Consider the following 15,025-nt stretch of genomic DNA (forward strand, 5'->3'; position numbering starts at 1 on the left):
GTCCTGAGTTCTATTCCCAGCAACCACATGGTGGCTCCCAACCATCTGTAATGGGATCGGATGCCCTCTTCTGGTGTGTCTGAAGTCAGCTAAGCTACAGTGTACTCATGTACATAAGTCTTAAAAAGGAAACAAACCCAAAGCCCATAGAATAAAGCTGTTTCTCAAACACCAGACCCCAGGTTCTCCATGGTGACTTTGCTTCAGTCAGCCCTAGCTGCTGGGTAATAATGACTAGTAAGGGGCCATCTAGTCAAAGATGCTTTTTTTTTTTTAAACAAAAAAAAATGGAGGAGAACTTTCTCCTATTTGTAAAAACTGGAGAGAACTCTATTTGGCAGACCAAACCTCGAATCTTAAAAAATGTCATCCACTACTCCTACAGCAAACACTAGAGATGACTCAGAAAACTGAGGCAAAGCAGAAATGATATATATATTTAAGTTCTTCCAATAAATAATGTAAATCTCTGCACTCTGGTTAAACACAGGAAAGCAGCTCTCACATTTAACTGTTACAAAAACCAGAAAGTCGTAAGGTTCTACATTCTACACCAGGTTTATATACATTGTATTCATTCAAGACATCTAAGTGAGGTTTCATCCCAGCCAGGGGAGAGACAGGGTCTTCACCCGATTGTAGTAGCGTAGCATATACAATCTGAGTCTTAAAATCAGTTTGCTGAAGCTAGTGCATAGTACTCGTGCCTTTCGCCTTCCCCATTGTTCCTCCGTTCTTTGGAGGAAAAAACAAAAATAAACAAAAAACCAAAAACCCAACCACCCTTCTAAGAACTTTGGTAGACTGGATCAGCAGAGCACACTGAACAGCTTACTGTAAATACACCTGAGCACACCACAGTTCTGCCAGTATTACATACCTAAGATAAAGTCTCAACCAATACTTTCACATCAGAAAAGCTCACCCTACTCTTCAGTGGTGGTACTCCTGTCACTTCCTTTCCTGCACAACCTATATAAACCCTCTGGGAGAAGAAAAAAATCAGCTGCTATAACATTGTAACAGCCTACCATGAATTTTTTTGAGACAGGTCTTTCAGTCCTGGAACTTGCTCTTGTAGACTAGGTTGGCGTCGAACAGAGATCCTCCTGCCTCTGGCTCCTGAGACTACCACTCAATGCAGGAGCCACCATTTGAAAGCAGAGCACATCTTAGAGACCCAACATTAGACATGGAAATCAAGAACTGGAGTACTCACGATGGTCTCAGAAAATCCCCAGCTTCTGTCAACCGCAGTTCTACCTTCTGAAGGACTAGGTTACAGAAACTGTCAGCAGCTGTGACAACTAAATCTTAAATCTGCGTACATACTTAAATCTTTAGTTTTACACAAGGTCTTCTCTTAGGTTAAACTACCTGACTAAACGCAGGTAGGGTAGATATTATCCTAGCTGAATCACAGGACAATCCAAATGTTTATGAAGGTAGGCACAAGGAGAACATAACTGAATAGACCTCAGATAATAAGCAAAAGCATTTTAAACTATAATGTGGCACAAGCTCCTTCATGTTAGTAGCTTTAATATGCTTATAAACAAGGGATGATTCACTTGTTTAGATTATTTGAAATACAACTTTATTCTGATTCTAAACGAAAAGAATGGGAATGACAGTAACAAACGAGATTTCACCACTGGATACTGTGATGCGACTGCAGCAGTCTTATCTTTGAAATTCAGAAAGGAAACAACTCTGTTCCAAACAGCTAAATATGCAAGTCCAAAAAAATGAAGGTATGTGTAACTGCCACATTCACTCCGAAGCCCATTCATCTCCTTCAGCATCCCAATGAAGTACACGATCTGCTTAGCTAAATAAGGTGGCACACGCGCTGCACCGCTGACATCACAGGACAGTTGCCTATAAAACTAGACTTCTGACGCAGGGCTCCAGCTTCACTCTCTCACAGGTCATCATCCTCATCCGGGAGAGCAGTCGTCTGAGCAACCTGGAGCAAGAAACAAAAATAAACTGTCCAGATCAAAACCACCACGACCACGCACTAGCTGTGAGGACCACGAGGGCTGGAAGACGATCAGCAGCTTAGTGCACTGACGGCTCTTCCAGTGAATTTGATTCCTAGCACCCCACATGGCTGGGCAGAGCCAATGCCAACTTCTGCAGAAACTAGGCAAAGTGTAGAAACACGAAAACAAAACACCCTAAGAAAAAACTTGAAAGAACAAATACCTCTAAATCATGCTCGTACTGTGCTGCCAAAGCTGGGTCCATGACCACCTCAGGTGGGGCAAGAGCAGGCATGGCAACAAACTCCAAGTTAGGATCTCCAATGAGCTTTCTGGCAAGCCAGAGGAAAGGCTTTTCAAAATTGTAGTTACTTTTGGCAGAAATGTCATAGTACTGTTTTAAAACAAAAAGGAATGTATGCTTAAAATCCTATTAATAATACCCATTCCAAGACACCCTAAACAAAGACATTTTATAATCCACATTAAAACATAACGGCCTATTTTCAATCTATAACATACACAGGTACTTTACAATCTTCTTTAAGAATGAGTCAATAAATTAGGAACATACCTGAAGATTCTTCTTTCGGTGGAAGACAATAGATTTTGCCTTCACTTTCCTGTCTTTAATATCCACTTTGTTGCCACACAATACAATGGGGATGTTTTCACACACGCGTACCAGATCTCTATGCCAGTTAGGTACGTTCTTGTATGTAACTCTTGATGTTACGTCAAACATTATAATGGCACACTGGGCTGAAAAACATTCGAGGAATTGGAACATGTCTCAGTCTACTGCAGGGCTCAGTCATCATCTTGGGCCTGACTCTGGAACACCTATCAACCCACTCCATTCAGAGATGGGAGATGCCCCTCCCCTTGCTAAAAAGTTAGAATGGAAAACATGGCACTGATTCCAACTCCTCTTCAAATGAAAACTTCAAAAGTCAAGACCATTCCACTCTTATCAACTACCTTCTTCCCCCCTCAAGACACCTAATCATCACCACTGGCCCCAAAGTTCATCAAAGGTGAAACACGAGTCTTCCAGAGAACCTATCTCTTTAGACTAAGTAGGACCTATAAACTCTCTACCACCTAGAAACACATGGCTAAGGAATGTTATCCCTTTATCTAAGGAAATCTGAGTCCGGGTTTCTATAACCTACCCTGCAGAGATGCTGAGGATACAGTTAAAGAGGCAGCACGTGCATATTCCAATTTTTATTGGCTAGAAAGTTAACCCAGGGGAGAAACACCCTTTTGTCTTATGCGCTAAGAAGCCAAAGAACTTCCATTTTCTCATCATGCTAGTATGATCACAAGGATATTCACTCATCTTTAACCACCAACGGGCTTTTTCCCCATCCTTAAGCTTTTTAAATAACTTTCAAGGAGAAAAGTAAAAGTACGATGTACACTACGAGGCAGGCCTCACGTGTGAGAGAGGGCCCGGAGGGTTAGCATCTGGGCCAAACGCTCATCATTTATTTTAGGGATGGAGCTATTCACTAATAACCACTACGTGTAGCCCTGAATTTCAAGTTTTGAAAGTGACCCGCCAGCTTCCCAGCAGTTTGGTCTCCTACTAAGTAGTAAAGCCACACAGTTTGCCCCAAATCAATGCCTAGCATGACACAGCATGTGATCGAACGACACCACGGACGACTCATTTTGAAAAAAAAAAAAAAATCTCGCATTCTCTCGAACGAGGTCGCCTCCCTACAAGCGACTCCTCTGTCTCTCGTCTCCCTCCCTTCCTTAGTCACCCGGCAACGGCTGGGATCTCCAGCTCACACCCCAAGCACATGTCCGCGGGCCAGGCCCACTTCCGCAGGCCCCCTCACCTTGGATGTAGTAGCCATCGCGCAGGCCCCCGAACTTCTCCTGGCCGGCTGTGTCCCACACGTTGAACTTGATGGGTCCTCTGTTGGTATGGAAGACGAGCGGGTGCACCTCGACGCCCAGGGTGGCTGCGGGAAGAGGGCGGCGGGGTCAGCCATGCACTGCCCGCGCCTTTCCCCGGGGCCCCGCGGCCGCGCAGCCCCCGCCGCACCTACCTACATACTTCTTCTCAAACTCGCCCGTCAAGTGGCGCTTCACGAACGTTGTCTTCCCGGTGCCGCCGTCGCCCACCAGGACGAGCTAACAGAGAAGGCGGCAGCGTGAGCGGCCCGGGTCCCCACCCGCCATGCCGTCCTCCCGACCTCCCCACTCGCCCCGCAGGCCCGTCCGCCCGCACACGCACCTTGAACTGGACCTGCGGCTCTCCCTGGGCGGCCATCGCGGCGATCCTGCGGGAGAGAGCGGCTGCGGCACGTGCGCCCCACAAAGGCCGCGGCCGGGAAGAGCGCGCGGGAAGGCGGGGACGCGGCGTGAGACGGTGGGGGAAGGGAAGGTGGCTGGGAAGCCCAGGGCGCCGCCCGTCCGCTCGCCTCACCGCCGCCGCCCCGAGCCCACCCAAAGGACACCCAAACCCTCCGGTCGCCGCCCGCGCCCGGTCCGGCCCTCCCGGCCCCGCCGCTACCTTCCAGAAGAGTCTCCGCGCCTGTCCGACTGAAGCTGGAAAGATGGCGGAAGCGCGATTCAAATGCCGGAGACGCAGCGGACGCCGGCGCGCGGAGGGGGAGGAGCCTAGAGGGGGCGGAGCAACTGCGCCGCGCCCAACCACGCGGCGCACGCGCACGCGTACGTCCGCTTGAGCCGTCCGACTCGGCCGGTCCGTCTGAGCGCCAAGGGCGGGAGAGGTGCGGCGGGTCACGTGGGGCGGGCGAGCGGGAACGCGCACGCACGCAGACCAGGAGGTCCGCGTGAGCCGGCTCTGAGCGCGGGCTCCCGCGCGCATGCGCTCACTGCGGGAGGCCGCGCGTCACGCGGGCGTCGGCCTAGCCCGGGCCTCGTGGGCGGGAAAGGCGGGTGCTGCTCCTCTGTCGCTTGCTGCTGCACAGCGGGCACCGCCCGACCTTCGTCCCCAAGGCTTGTGTCCACAGACACTGGGGATCTCGCGGGAGGGCGATCGCTGAAGGCGCGCAGCCGCCGTCTGCAGAATGAATGGAGTGAATGAATGAGGGTGCGCGTGCCCGAGGCCCGGCTTGTGTCAGACATGCGTGCTGGGCATGGACACGGCCTGGCCTTCATGTGTGGGGTTCTGGGGGGGGGTTCCTGGCTGTGGATGGGACCGGATGCAGTTAGTCCAAGCGTTCTGCATCCTCGGGGCCCTTCCTCTGTTGCATGATCCATTTCTCAGAGTAATCCATTTCTCAGAAGATACCCCACCCTGGCTGCCTCCTGATCAGCAATTAGCCAGGGAGGGATCCTTACAGGCCTGGAGCATTAACAGTTAGATTGGGCCTGCTGGGAGCCAAGTTCCACTCCCCCAAAGCACCAGCAAATACAGATGCTGGTGGGAAAATGGAAAATGTATCTCTGATGACCAGAGCTTGCGGCCCTGCTGTTGCTACTTTGTACTATACAATCCAAAAGGAGCCAGTACAGGCCTTAGGAGGATGGCAGGTTCCAAGGCTAGCCTGGTGTGGAAGGAACATGGGGAAAGTGGTTGTGTGTGCTACAAAAACTAGTACATAACGTTAACATAGTATGTTAAATGGAATGTCAGTTCTATATTTATAGAAATACAAAATTACTATATTTTGGAGAAGAATGTAACAAGCCAGCTACAAGGGGCTATGCCGTGATCTGTGTTCAATAGGTAGAAAGGGAGGTGATCAAACTGAGAGTTTAGGAGAAAACTGTCAACCCGTCTAGTTCCAGTCCGGTAGGTTGTATAAAAAGCAGCACTCTGTGCTGGGTGATGAGATCACCAGGCGACCCTCTCCCCTGGAGAACTCCCCACAAAGTACCTGTCCTGGCATCCAGCCTGCGGAACGGCATCATCAGGTGGCCTGGTTTGCGTTACTCACTGGCCCAGGCTTAGAACTTACAAAAGAACCTCATCCTAGGAAGCAGAGGGAACCAAGAAAATACACTCAAGCGGGCATAGGCGCCGCTTTCCCTGCCAGGACTGTCTAGACTCCTGGCTGCCCACTGCTGCCTGGTTTACGGCGTGTTCTTTGCCATCCGACGTGCACGGCAAACCTATTCTTAGCCTGAACTTTAAAACTTGACAGCTGCTTAACATGTATGATAACCGGGGTTGGGGTGGGGAGGCAGCTGTAGACAGGTTAACTTGTACAACCTTGGGGGGGAAAGTTGCAGTGGTGGAAGGGATCGTAGCTTGGGATGGTTAGTATACCGGATTTAAGGTTGCGAAGCACGCAAACCTCTGGGTGTGTCTCTTGTACTCACAGAGAGGTTTAACTGAACCTGGGCTATACCCTAGACTGAATAAAAAGGAGACAGTGATCTGAGAACCAGCATACATCTCTCTCTGCTTCCTGCCTGTGGATACAGTGTAACCAGCCACCTCACCCTCCTGCCATCATACCTTCTACCTTCCCCAGAAAGATTGCACCATTGGAACTGTGCAGGGTAGGGAGGGGGGGAACTAGCCAAAGGTTGCTCTTTATCAAGTATTTTTGTCATAGCAATGAACAAAAATAGCTAATTGTATTTTTTTCTTTTCTTTCTTTTTTTGTTTTTTTTGTTTTTTGTTTTTTTGTTTTTTTGTTTTTCGAGACAGGGTTTCTCTGTATAGCCCTGGCTGTCCTGGAACTCACTCTGTAGACCAGGCTGGCCTGGAACTCAGAAATCTGCCTGCCTCTGCCTCCCAAGTGCTGGGATTAAAGGTGTGTGCCACCACTGCCCGGCTGTATTTTCTTCTAAATCCCCAAATTTCTAGTATAATTTGAATTTGAGATATCCTCTGTGTTGGACATCTCACTCCCCACCAATGGTGCTATTTGTGACTTATGGCCTAGTGTGTGGCTGGGGGCAGGGGGGAGGGGCCAGCCTTGAAAAGTATATCCTGTAGTATGTCATAGGCCACAGTGTGAACCTGCGAGCTTCCACCACCGTGAGTGAGACCCAACCCCATGCCATCCTGCGGTGATGGACTGGATCCCCTGTGAATCAAGGGAAATCCTTCCTCCATTCTTGATTCTTTCCAGTAGTTTTGGTCACGGTGACAAGAGGAGTTGTTTACATGCCTGCTCCTTCATACATCTTCCCGTCCACTTTCTTCCTCATAAGGTATACATGTATATCTGGGTTGGTTAATATCTGTGGTCAACTTGGTTGAATGTGGAATTAACTAAGGGGCATACCTCTGTATAGATCATCAGGGCATTTCCAGGAGGCCATTAAAAGAGGCAGGAAGACACTCCTCCAGGGTAGGCAACATCCTCCCTAAGTGGCCCAGATAAAGATGTCCGAGGCAAAGCAACCTTGCTTCCCCTTGCCCCTTGATGCTGAGTATGTTTATATCACTGCTGCAGCTGTTATACTCAGCTGACATCAAACTCAGCATCTTCAGCTTCCACCATGGGCCACTGGGGATTCCTAAGGCCTTCAGCCTTATGGACTGAGCTGCTCCTGGTTTCTGAGGCTCCCCAGCATGTAGATAGCCATTGTTGGACAGCCCAACCTATATCATGTAATCCATTTGAGAACATACACCCACATTCTATTGGTTCTGTACCTCTAGAGAACCCGGACTAATACATCATTTTAAACATCTGTTTATTTGCACGTATGTGAGTAGGTCAGAGGACAACATTGGAATCGGTTCTCTCCTTCTATCATGTGGGTCCTGAGGATTGAACTCAGGGAGTCAGGCATGGCAGCCTTACCCACTACGCCATTCAAAGGCCCTGATACAATGCCACACACACACACACATGAATAAATACAAATGCATACCTGTGTATTTTAAGAAATCAATTTAAGAAAATTTTAAGAGTCAAGACTTGTGTTTATGGATAATAGTTCCACTGAAGTGTTTGAGAGTGTATTTCGTATATATTAGTGTTTTGCCTGAATGTCTGTATGATGGTGTTGGAGCCCCTTTAACTGGAGTTACAGAACAGTTGTGAGCTGTCATGGAGGTGCTGGGAATTGAACCCAAGTCCTCTGAAAGAACACATAATGCTCTTAACGATTGAATCCCCTCTGTAGTCCCAATATGTATTTTTTAAAACTAAGGACATTTGGCTACCCAACTTCTGTATCCTGACCAATATCCTGAGCTTAACATTTTTTATTTTGTTTCCTAATCTACAGAATTTATTTTGTGACACTAATACCATGCGTCTAATCTGGGATCCATCCAGAGTTCCCTGTTGCTTTAGTCCTCAGGTCCCCTTGTGTCTTTGAATCTAGACAGTCCCTAGACACCTGCAGAGTATTTGTTGGACCACTCATTCTGCAGGACATCCCTGCTGTTACTTGAATCTGGAGTGTCCCCCACAGGCCATGTATTAAAGGCTTCACCCGGCCTGGCAATAACAAGATATGGTGGAGACATTTAGACACCATGTTGCCTAGAGAGGTGCTTGAGGTTGTTGGAGTTATACACTTCACAGGAACTATGGGGCCCTAGTCTCTTTCTCTTTCTGGCCATGAGTTAAGGTTTTTGGTTTTGTTTTGTTTTGTTTTGTTTTGTTTTGTTTTGTTTTGTTTTGTTTTGTTTTGTTTTGTTTCTGACAGGGTTTCTCTGTATCGCCCTGGATGTCCTGGAACTCACTCTGTAGACCAGGCTAGCCTCGAACTCAGAAATCCGCCTGTCTCTGCCTCCCAAGTGCTGGGATTAAAGGCGTGTGCCACCACCGCCCGGCGTTTCGTTTTAAGTTTTGTTTGTTTTGTTTTCTTTTTTCTCCATCGTGTGTTCCTACCATGATGTGTTGCCTACCCACAGGCCCAAAGCAATGGACCAGCCAACCGACCACAGGCCGAATCCTTTAAACCTGTGAGTGTCAAAGCTTTCTCACCACAGACTGATATCTCCAGGCATAGGTTAGATGGCAGCTGAAAACTGACAGAGCCTCCATCCGGATGGTGCCCAATACGTCCTGGTAATTAACTTCTGGGTGTGCAGCTGGATAGCGATACCGTAGGAGTGATGGTGTGACTGCCATCAGAACTTTAAAGGCACAGGCCACTCCACACCCTCCTCCAGCCATTCCCTCTTACTCCAGGTGCCCTACCTTGTGCCTCCCTCTCCTGCCTTGTTCCTCCTCCCTCCCCATAACTTTTTGGAGGCCCTCATGACCTTTCTGAGTCTTAATTCAGCCACGCTTGCTTCCGTCCCGAGGCCTTTGCACTTACTCTGTCTAAAGGCTGCCCCTCATCCCCACCTCTTTGCCTGACAGGCACCTCTCCTTGAATGGCCCAGCCTGAATACCCTGTTCAGCCACAGTCTCACACCCAGGCTTTCCCCATCAAAGCACCTACTCATCTTCCCAAAGCACATAACTGGAAATACTGTGCATAGTGACTCACAGGTTTGTTATTTGTCTCCTCACTAGAAGAAGTGAAGTCTCTTGTATTTCATTTGTTTTTGTTTTTGTTTTTTCGAGACAGGGTTTCTCTGTATAGCCCTGGCTGTCCTGGAACTCACTCTGTAGACCAGGCTGGCCTCGAACTCAGAAATCTGCCTGCCTCTGCCTCCCAAGTGCTGGGATTAAAGGCATGCGACACCACCGCCCGGCTCTCTTGTATTTCATAGTCAGCATTGCTGTCAAGATTTTTTTTTAAGCTATTGTATTGGATTCTTATATCTCTACCTTCTTTCCAACCTTTATTACACCCTGATCCCTCCCAGCCCTCCTAATACTAGGCAGGAGAGAAAGGAAGTTAGAGGGGGAAGGAGTATAGATCTCTTTCAGTCAACAAAATAGACTTCTTCCTGCTGATTAAGAGTGTGGGCTTTTTTGGGGTAAATCCAATCAAACGGCAACAACAGAAACCAGGAGCAGCAGGAGAGCAACAGCCCTCTCAGACCCTCTCAGGCCTCTCCCATTTATCCCTCTCCAGAGTTCTCAGAATTAAAGTATCAGCAGCTGGCAAATATCACTCCCCTGCTAGTGCACCAGGCAGATCATAATCACCTGCTGTGAAGCAGCCTCTCATCCCATGCCTGGGATGAAAACAAAGACATTCACATAAGTGGGTATTTTCAAGAACCCCAAATTATCACTACACAGCATGGACCACAGAGCTCTGAACACAACGCACACTCATTCAGCAGTCCTTGAACCATCAGCTGTACCTTCAGGTCCTTCTGAATGTACAGTGAGCACTAAATAGCAGAGCCGTGGTCTAGTAGGAAGCATGGTGATTCAAAACCTGGGGGGTGCTGCACTGCTAAGTACTTGGTCAGCCATTCATGGGGATCAAATTAAAATAAGATGATGGTGATCTAAATGCACACACTATTGGGACTTTTATACTTTGTAGAAGGAATCATTCCGAAGTTATCAAATGCAAGACCAGTATCTTCTGCTTGTCAGATTTGTTGCCTTTGTGAAGGAGTAAGAAACTCTCAGATATTTTCCGTCTTATTCTCCAGGGGATGAATATCAGTAACTTCTCAGATGCTTGGCTTTCTCTAAGGGGAGAGTATGACCCACACAACACGTGACTGCTTGACCTTATCACAAAACTTTTCCCAAAAAACAAAATGAAGAGATGTGTCAGATATCTGTGTATCTAGGCATCCTGGCTTCCTCTCTTCTGTGATTTAGTCTTGTGCAGAGGAACACTGTGCCCTGAACTGGATCAAACCTGTGTGCTGTATGGCTTTATCTGGTACTGGATCGCAGCCAACTTTACACCTGAGCTAGCCCCTGATATTGTCTCTGATACCCTTTTTACTTTTTGGAAGTGGCTGTTACCTCCAAACTGGTCCTCTCTGCAGTCATGCAAAGACTAAACACTTGCTAACAGAGAGGACACTCTTTAGTGGAGCTGCCTGCAACTGGTGCAGGGAGCGCAAGGGGATGGTTGTCTCAGAGTAAACAAGCAAACAAAACCAGGCTAGAAATGAACTAGATATGTAAGTAAACACAGGCGGCTATCTTCGTACAAGATGGTTTCGCATCTGTGGGTTTAGCCAACTGCATGTTGAAAGTATGAGTGGACATTGCATCCTTACTGAATATGTCAGGGCTTCTCTTATTTCTATTTCCTAAACAATAGAGTTACTATGTAACTATTTCCATACTGTGTGCCTTGTGAGAGGTATAATAAGTAACCTAAGGGTTTAAAGAACTTGGGATCTGTACAGGTTATATGCAAATGTGACTTTATTTTTATTATGTAAGAGACCTGACCATCTGCAGATCTAGGTACCTGCAGGATTGCAAGTGGATCCTAGACCAAGTCCCCTTGGGTAAAAACTGATAGGTATCATAAGGATGATGACAGCTAAATTGGAAAGGAGGAAGAAGCTGGCTGGGCAGGGGTGACTCCAAACTGTCTCTGAGATAGCAAGGGAGGAACAGGACCCCAGAAGGTAATGGGGAGCCGGGGTGTCAGGCAGACTTATGAAGGAAGAGATTCCAGGGAGAGGGAGTGGTGTGTGAAGGCCGCTGTGCAGCTGAGCTGAGGAGCTAGAGAGAGTCAGAGGTGGCTCAGAAAGACTAATGGACACAAGCTTTTTGTTTCTTTCTTTCTCTCTTTGTTTCTGGTGGTACTGCTGGGGATTAACCTCAGGACCTTATGCAGCCGATCTGGCTCATGTGTAGGCTTTCTGTGTCTACAGATGAGCACAGTATGTATTGTTTATTACCATATTGACCCCTCCCACAAGAGTGACTGGATCAAGAGGTATGGCCTTAGAGAAGTGATGAGGTCCCAGGTAGAGCCTCACAAATAGGGAACAGGGACCACATCCTTAGCCAAGTGTTCCCTGTGGGCGGAGCTATAGGTCAGCTGGTAGAGTGCTTGTCCAGCATGCAGGAAACCCTGAGTTCCAATCCTAGCACCAGATCGGAAGTTCGAGGTCATCTTTGGCTACATAGGGAGTTTGAGGCCAGTTTGGGTCAGAGACTGTCTCAAAAAAGAGAAGAAAAAGGTGTCCTCAGAAAGCTGGGTGTAGTAATAATCCCAACACTTTCAGGGCAGAAGCTGGAGAATCAGGGCCAGCCTCAGCTACACAGTGAGTCCCTGGCCTTCCTGAGAGTATCTCAACAACACAAGAGTCCCCAGGGAGCTCCCTTGCCCTTCCCACCACACCCGGACCCAGGGGAGGGAAGTGTCATTCCCAGACCCCAGCCTGGAGAACCTTGATCTCAGACTTGTTGTCTTTGGAATGTGAGGGACGCTAGTCATACTGAGCTGGCTTCCTGGGTTAGGAGTGATGGCAGATCCTCAGGCGAGAGGGACTTTTAAGAGCAGTGTGCTATTCGCCCACACTCTTGTAGTTTCTGGGAACCTTGACTCTGTGTTCCATGTCACTTTAGAAGAATCTGGTCTTAAGAAAGGAGAGAAGATACCAGAAGAAAACCTAAAACTGTTTTAGGACTTCTTAAACGTTGAGGCAGGCCTGGGATGCTCATAGGCAGAGATATAAGGATGCAGGGTGTGAGTGTGTGTGTGTGTGTGTGTGTGTGTGTGTGTGTGTGTGAATATATATAGCATCCTATTATATGCTCTTTCTAGCATATGCTCAAGTGTGTGTTTATCTCAAACCAAACACTGGCTTTTTTAGTTTCAAGATGTGTGACACATTTTCAATGCTTGATTTTATAAGTGGACTCTTAATATGCTGTGTCAACAGCCAATATGTGCAGCATAACTGTGCTATTTATAAGATAATTACAAGGTGTCACTGGCTTAAAAAAAATACCACAAACTGAGTCCCTTAATAGGACAGAAATGGATCCCCTACCCTGCCCTGGCATTAAACCCCAGGCCTCACAGTTGCTAGGCAACACTCCTAGTGAGCTATATCCTTCAGCTCTCCAGCTTATTACACTTCACCTGGAGACAAAATATCTCATTAAATTTCCCAGACTATTCCCAGACTTAAATCCACTCTGCAGTCCAGGTTGGACTTGAACTCAGGCTCCTCCTGCCTTGTCTTCTGAGAACCTGGGGTGACAAGCCTGCACCACCAAAACCTTGCCAGAGATGTTTCTGAAAGTCTGAAACCCAGGAGTGGGCAGGCCAAGCTGTGAGCTTTTGAGTTGCTGGCATTCGTGGCCACCCCTCGGTTTGTAGCCATCTGGCTGCAGTGACACAGTCACCTCATCCCAGTTGTATCATCCCTCTAAATGTCTGTCTCTGACTCTCCTCTCCTGGGAACGCTATTCCTGAAGTCGAGCTCTGAGTCATGACTTCATCTCATGTTAAGCTGAACTGCAAATGGTCCTTTTCTTCTCAAAGGTCCCATTCATAGGGAGAGGGGGTTACAATCCAGCATCTCTCTCTGTGAATATAACACAACCCTTATAAGACAGATTTCCCACACTCCTCATCCAAGCCTGTAAACCCAGAAGGATCACAAAGTCAAGGCCAATGTGGGCTAGAGAGAGAATTCAAGGCCAGTCTGAGCAACTGATGAGACCCTGTCTAAAAACTGAAAACTATAAAAAGAGCTGGAGGTACACCTCAGTGGTGAAGTGTTCATCCAGCATGCCCAGGGGCCTGGGGTTAAGTCCCAGCACTAGGTTAAAAACAAAACAAAACAAAACAAAACAAAACAATAGTTTACAATATGCTTGGGTAGCATGTCTCAGATACGGAGCCCAACTTTAAGGTCACTTAGTGGTTATTTCTTTCTCTTGCTCCTCACAGTGTCTTCACGCTACCTGGATACTTTTTAGCATGCTTTCCCATTGAAACAATACAGAATTAGATTGTTGTTGTTGAAACAGGGTCTCAGACTTTGTAACCTGTGCTGGCTCAAACGTGTGTCAATCCTTCTGTTTCAGCCTCCAGACCTGGAGACTACAGGTAGGAACCACCACTCAGAATAGAAATGTAACCTTCAACACGCTTTTCTTCCCAGACATAGTATCATATGCCTGTGATCCCAGCATTTAGGAGGTCAATACTGGAGGATCGGAAGTTCACGTCATCCTCAGCTACACAGGGGGTTTGAGGCCAGCCTGGGCTCCAGGAGACTTTGTCTCAAAAGAAAGAAAACAAAACAAAAGACTACCCCCACAACCTAAACATGCTAGGCCTGGCGGAGGTAGCACACATCTTTAATCCCAGCACTCAAGAGAGTTCAAGGACAGCCTGGTCCACCTATCTAGTTTCAGGACAGCCAGGAATATACAAAGAAAACCCTATCTGGAGAAAAACCAAAACCAAAACCACTACCAACAAAACAGAAAAAGAAAAAGTTCTTATTTTCTCCCTCCATCTTTCCCTCCCTCCTTCCTTCTTTTTTCTTTTTCTTTTTTTTTTTAAGATTTTTTAAAAAATTTATTTTATGTATATAAGCACATTTGAAACACCAGAAGAGGGCATCAGATCTAATTGCAGATGGTTGTGAGTCACCATGTGGTTGGTAGGAATTGAACTCATGATCTTTGGATGAGCAGCCAGTGCTCTTAACCGTTGAGCCACCTCTCCAGCCCCCCTTCTTTTTTTCTTCTCAGATCTGCCTTGCTGCCTGAAGCATTAGTAGTAGACAGATTCCAACTGGGTTCATATTTGGGGAACACCAACTTAAGGATAGATTCCCACAAATTTGTGGCTCATTACTGGTAAGTGCGCCCCATCCTGCAGAGACTTAGCTCACATGCTAAGAATAAAAGCCACTGGCTGGTGAGATAGCTCAGCAGTTAGAAGTATTTCCCACCAAGCCTGGCCTGAGTTCTATCTCAGGAACATACATGGTAGAAGAAAGAATGAAAGAGAAAGAAAGGAAGGAAGAGAGGGAGGGAGGGGGCTGGAGAGATGGCTTAGCGGTTAAGAGCATTGACTGCTCTTTCAGAGGTCCTGAGTTCATTTCCCAGCCACCACATGGTAGCTCACAACCATCTGTAGTGGGATCTGATGCCCTTTTCTGGTGTGTCTGAAGCCAGCTACAGTGTACTCATCATATATACAAAATAAATAAAATCTTTAGGAGGGAAAAAGGAAGGAAGGAAGGAAGGAAGGAAGGAAAGAAGGAAGGAAGG

At 47.4% G+C, this 15,025-nt stretch overlaps 1 protein-coding gene across 2 annotated transcripts; it reads right to left on the minus strand.

The window, feature by feature from the left end:
- Positions 1 to 1,525: 1,525 nt before the first annotated feature.
- Positions 1,526 to 4,586, minus strand: Ran (RAN, member RAS oncogene family). 2 transcript variants are annotated; one of them, XM_028766077.1, is made up of 7 exons: positions 4,522 to 4,586; positions 4,243 to 4,288; positions 4,055 to 4,139; positions 3,842 to 3,967; positions 2,563 to 2,750; positions 2,212 to 2,382; positions 1,526 to 1,969 (listed from the first exon to the last, which is right to left on the minus strand). In XM_028766077.1, exons 2-7 carry the CDS (start codon positions 4,276 to 4,278, stop codon positions 1,925 to 1,927), a joined length of 651 nt encoding a protein of 216 aa, XP_028621910.1. In that variant the 5' UTR covers positions 4,279 to 4,288; positions 4,522 to 4,586; the 3' UTR covers positions 1,526 to 1,924. The 2 variants fall into 2 exon arrangements, with proteins under 2 accessions (XP_028621910.1, XP_028621911.1); XM_028766078.1 differs by having other exon boundaries at positions 4,243 to 4,304; positions 4,522 to 4,562.
- Positions 4,587 to 15,025: the final 10,439 nt, after the last annotated feature.

Source organism: Grammomys surdaster, unplaced genomic scaffold (assembly GCF_004785775.1).
Source record: "Grammomys surdaster isolate TR1022 unplaced genomic scaffold, NIH_TR_1.0 166, whole genome shotgun sequence".
NCBI lineage: Eukaryota > Metazoa > Chordata > Mammalia > Rodentia > Muridae > Grammomys > Grammomys surdaster.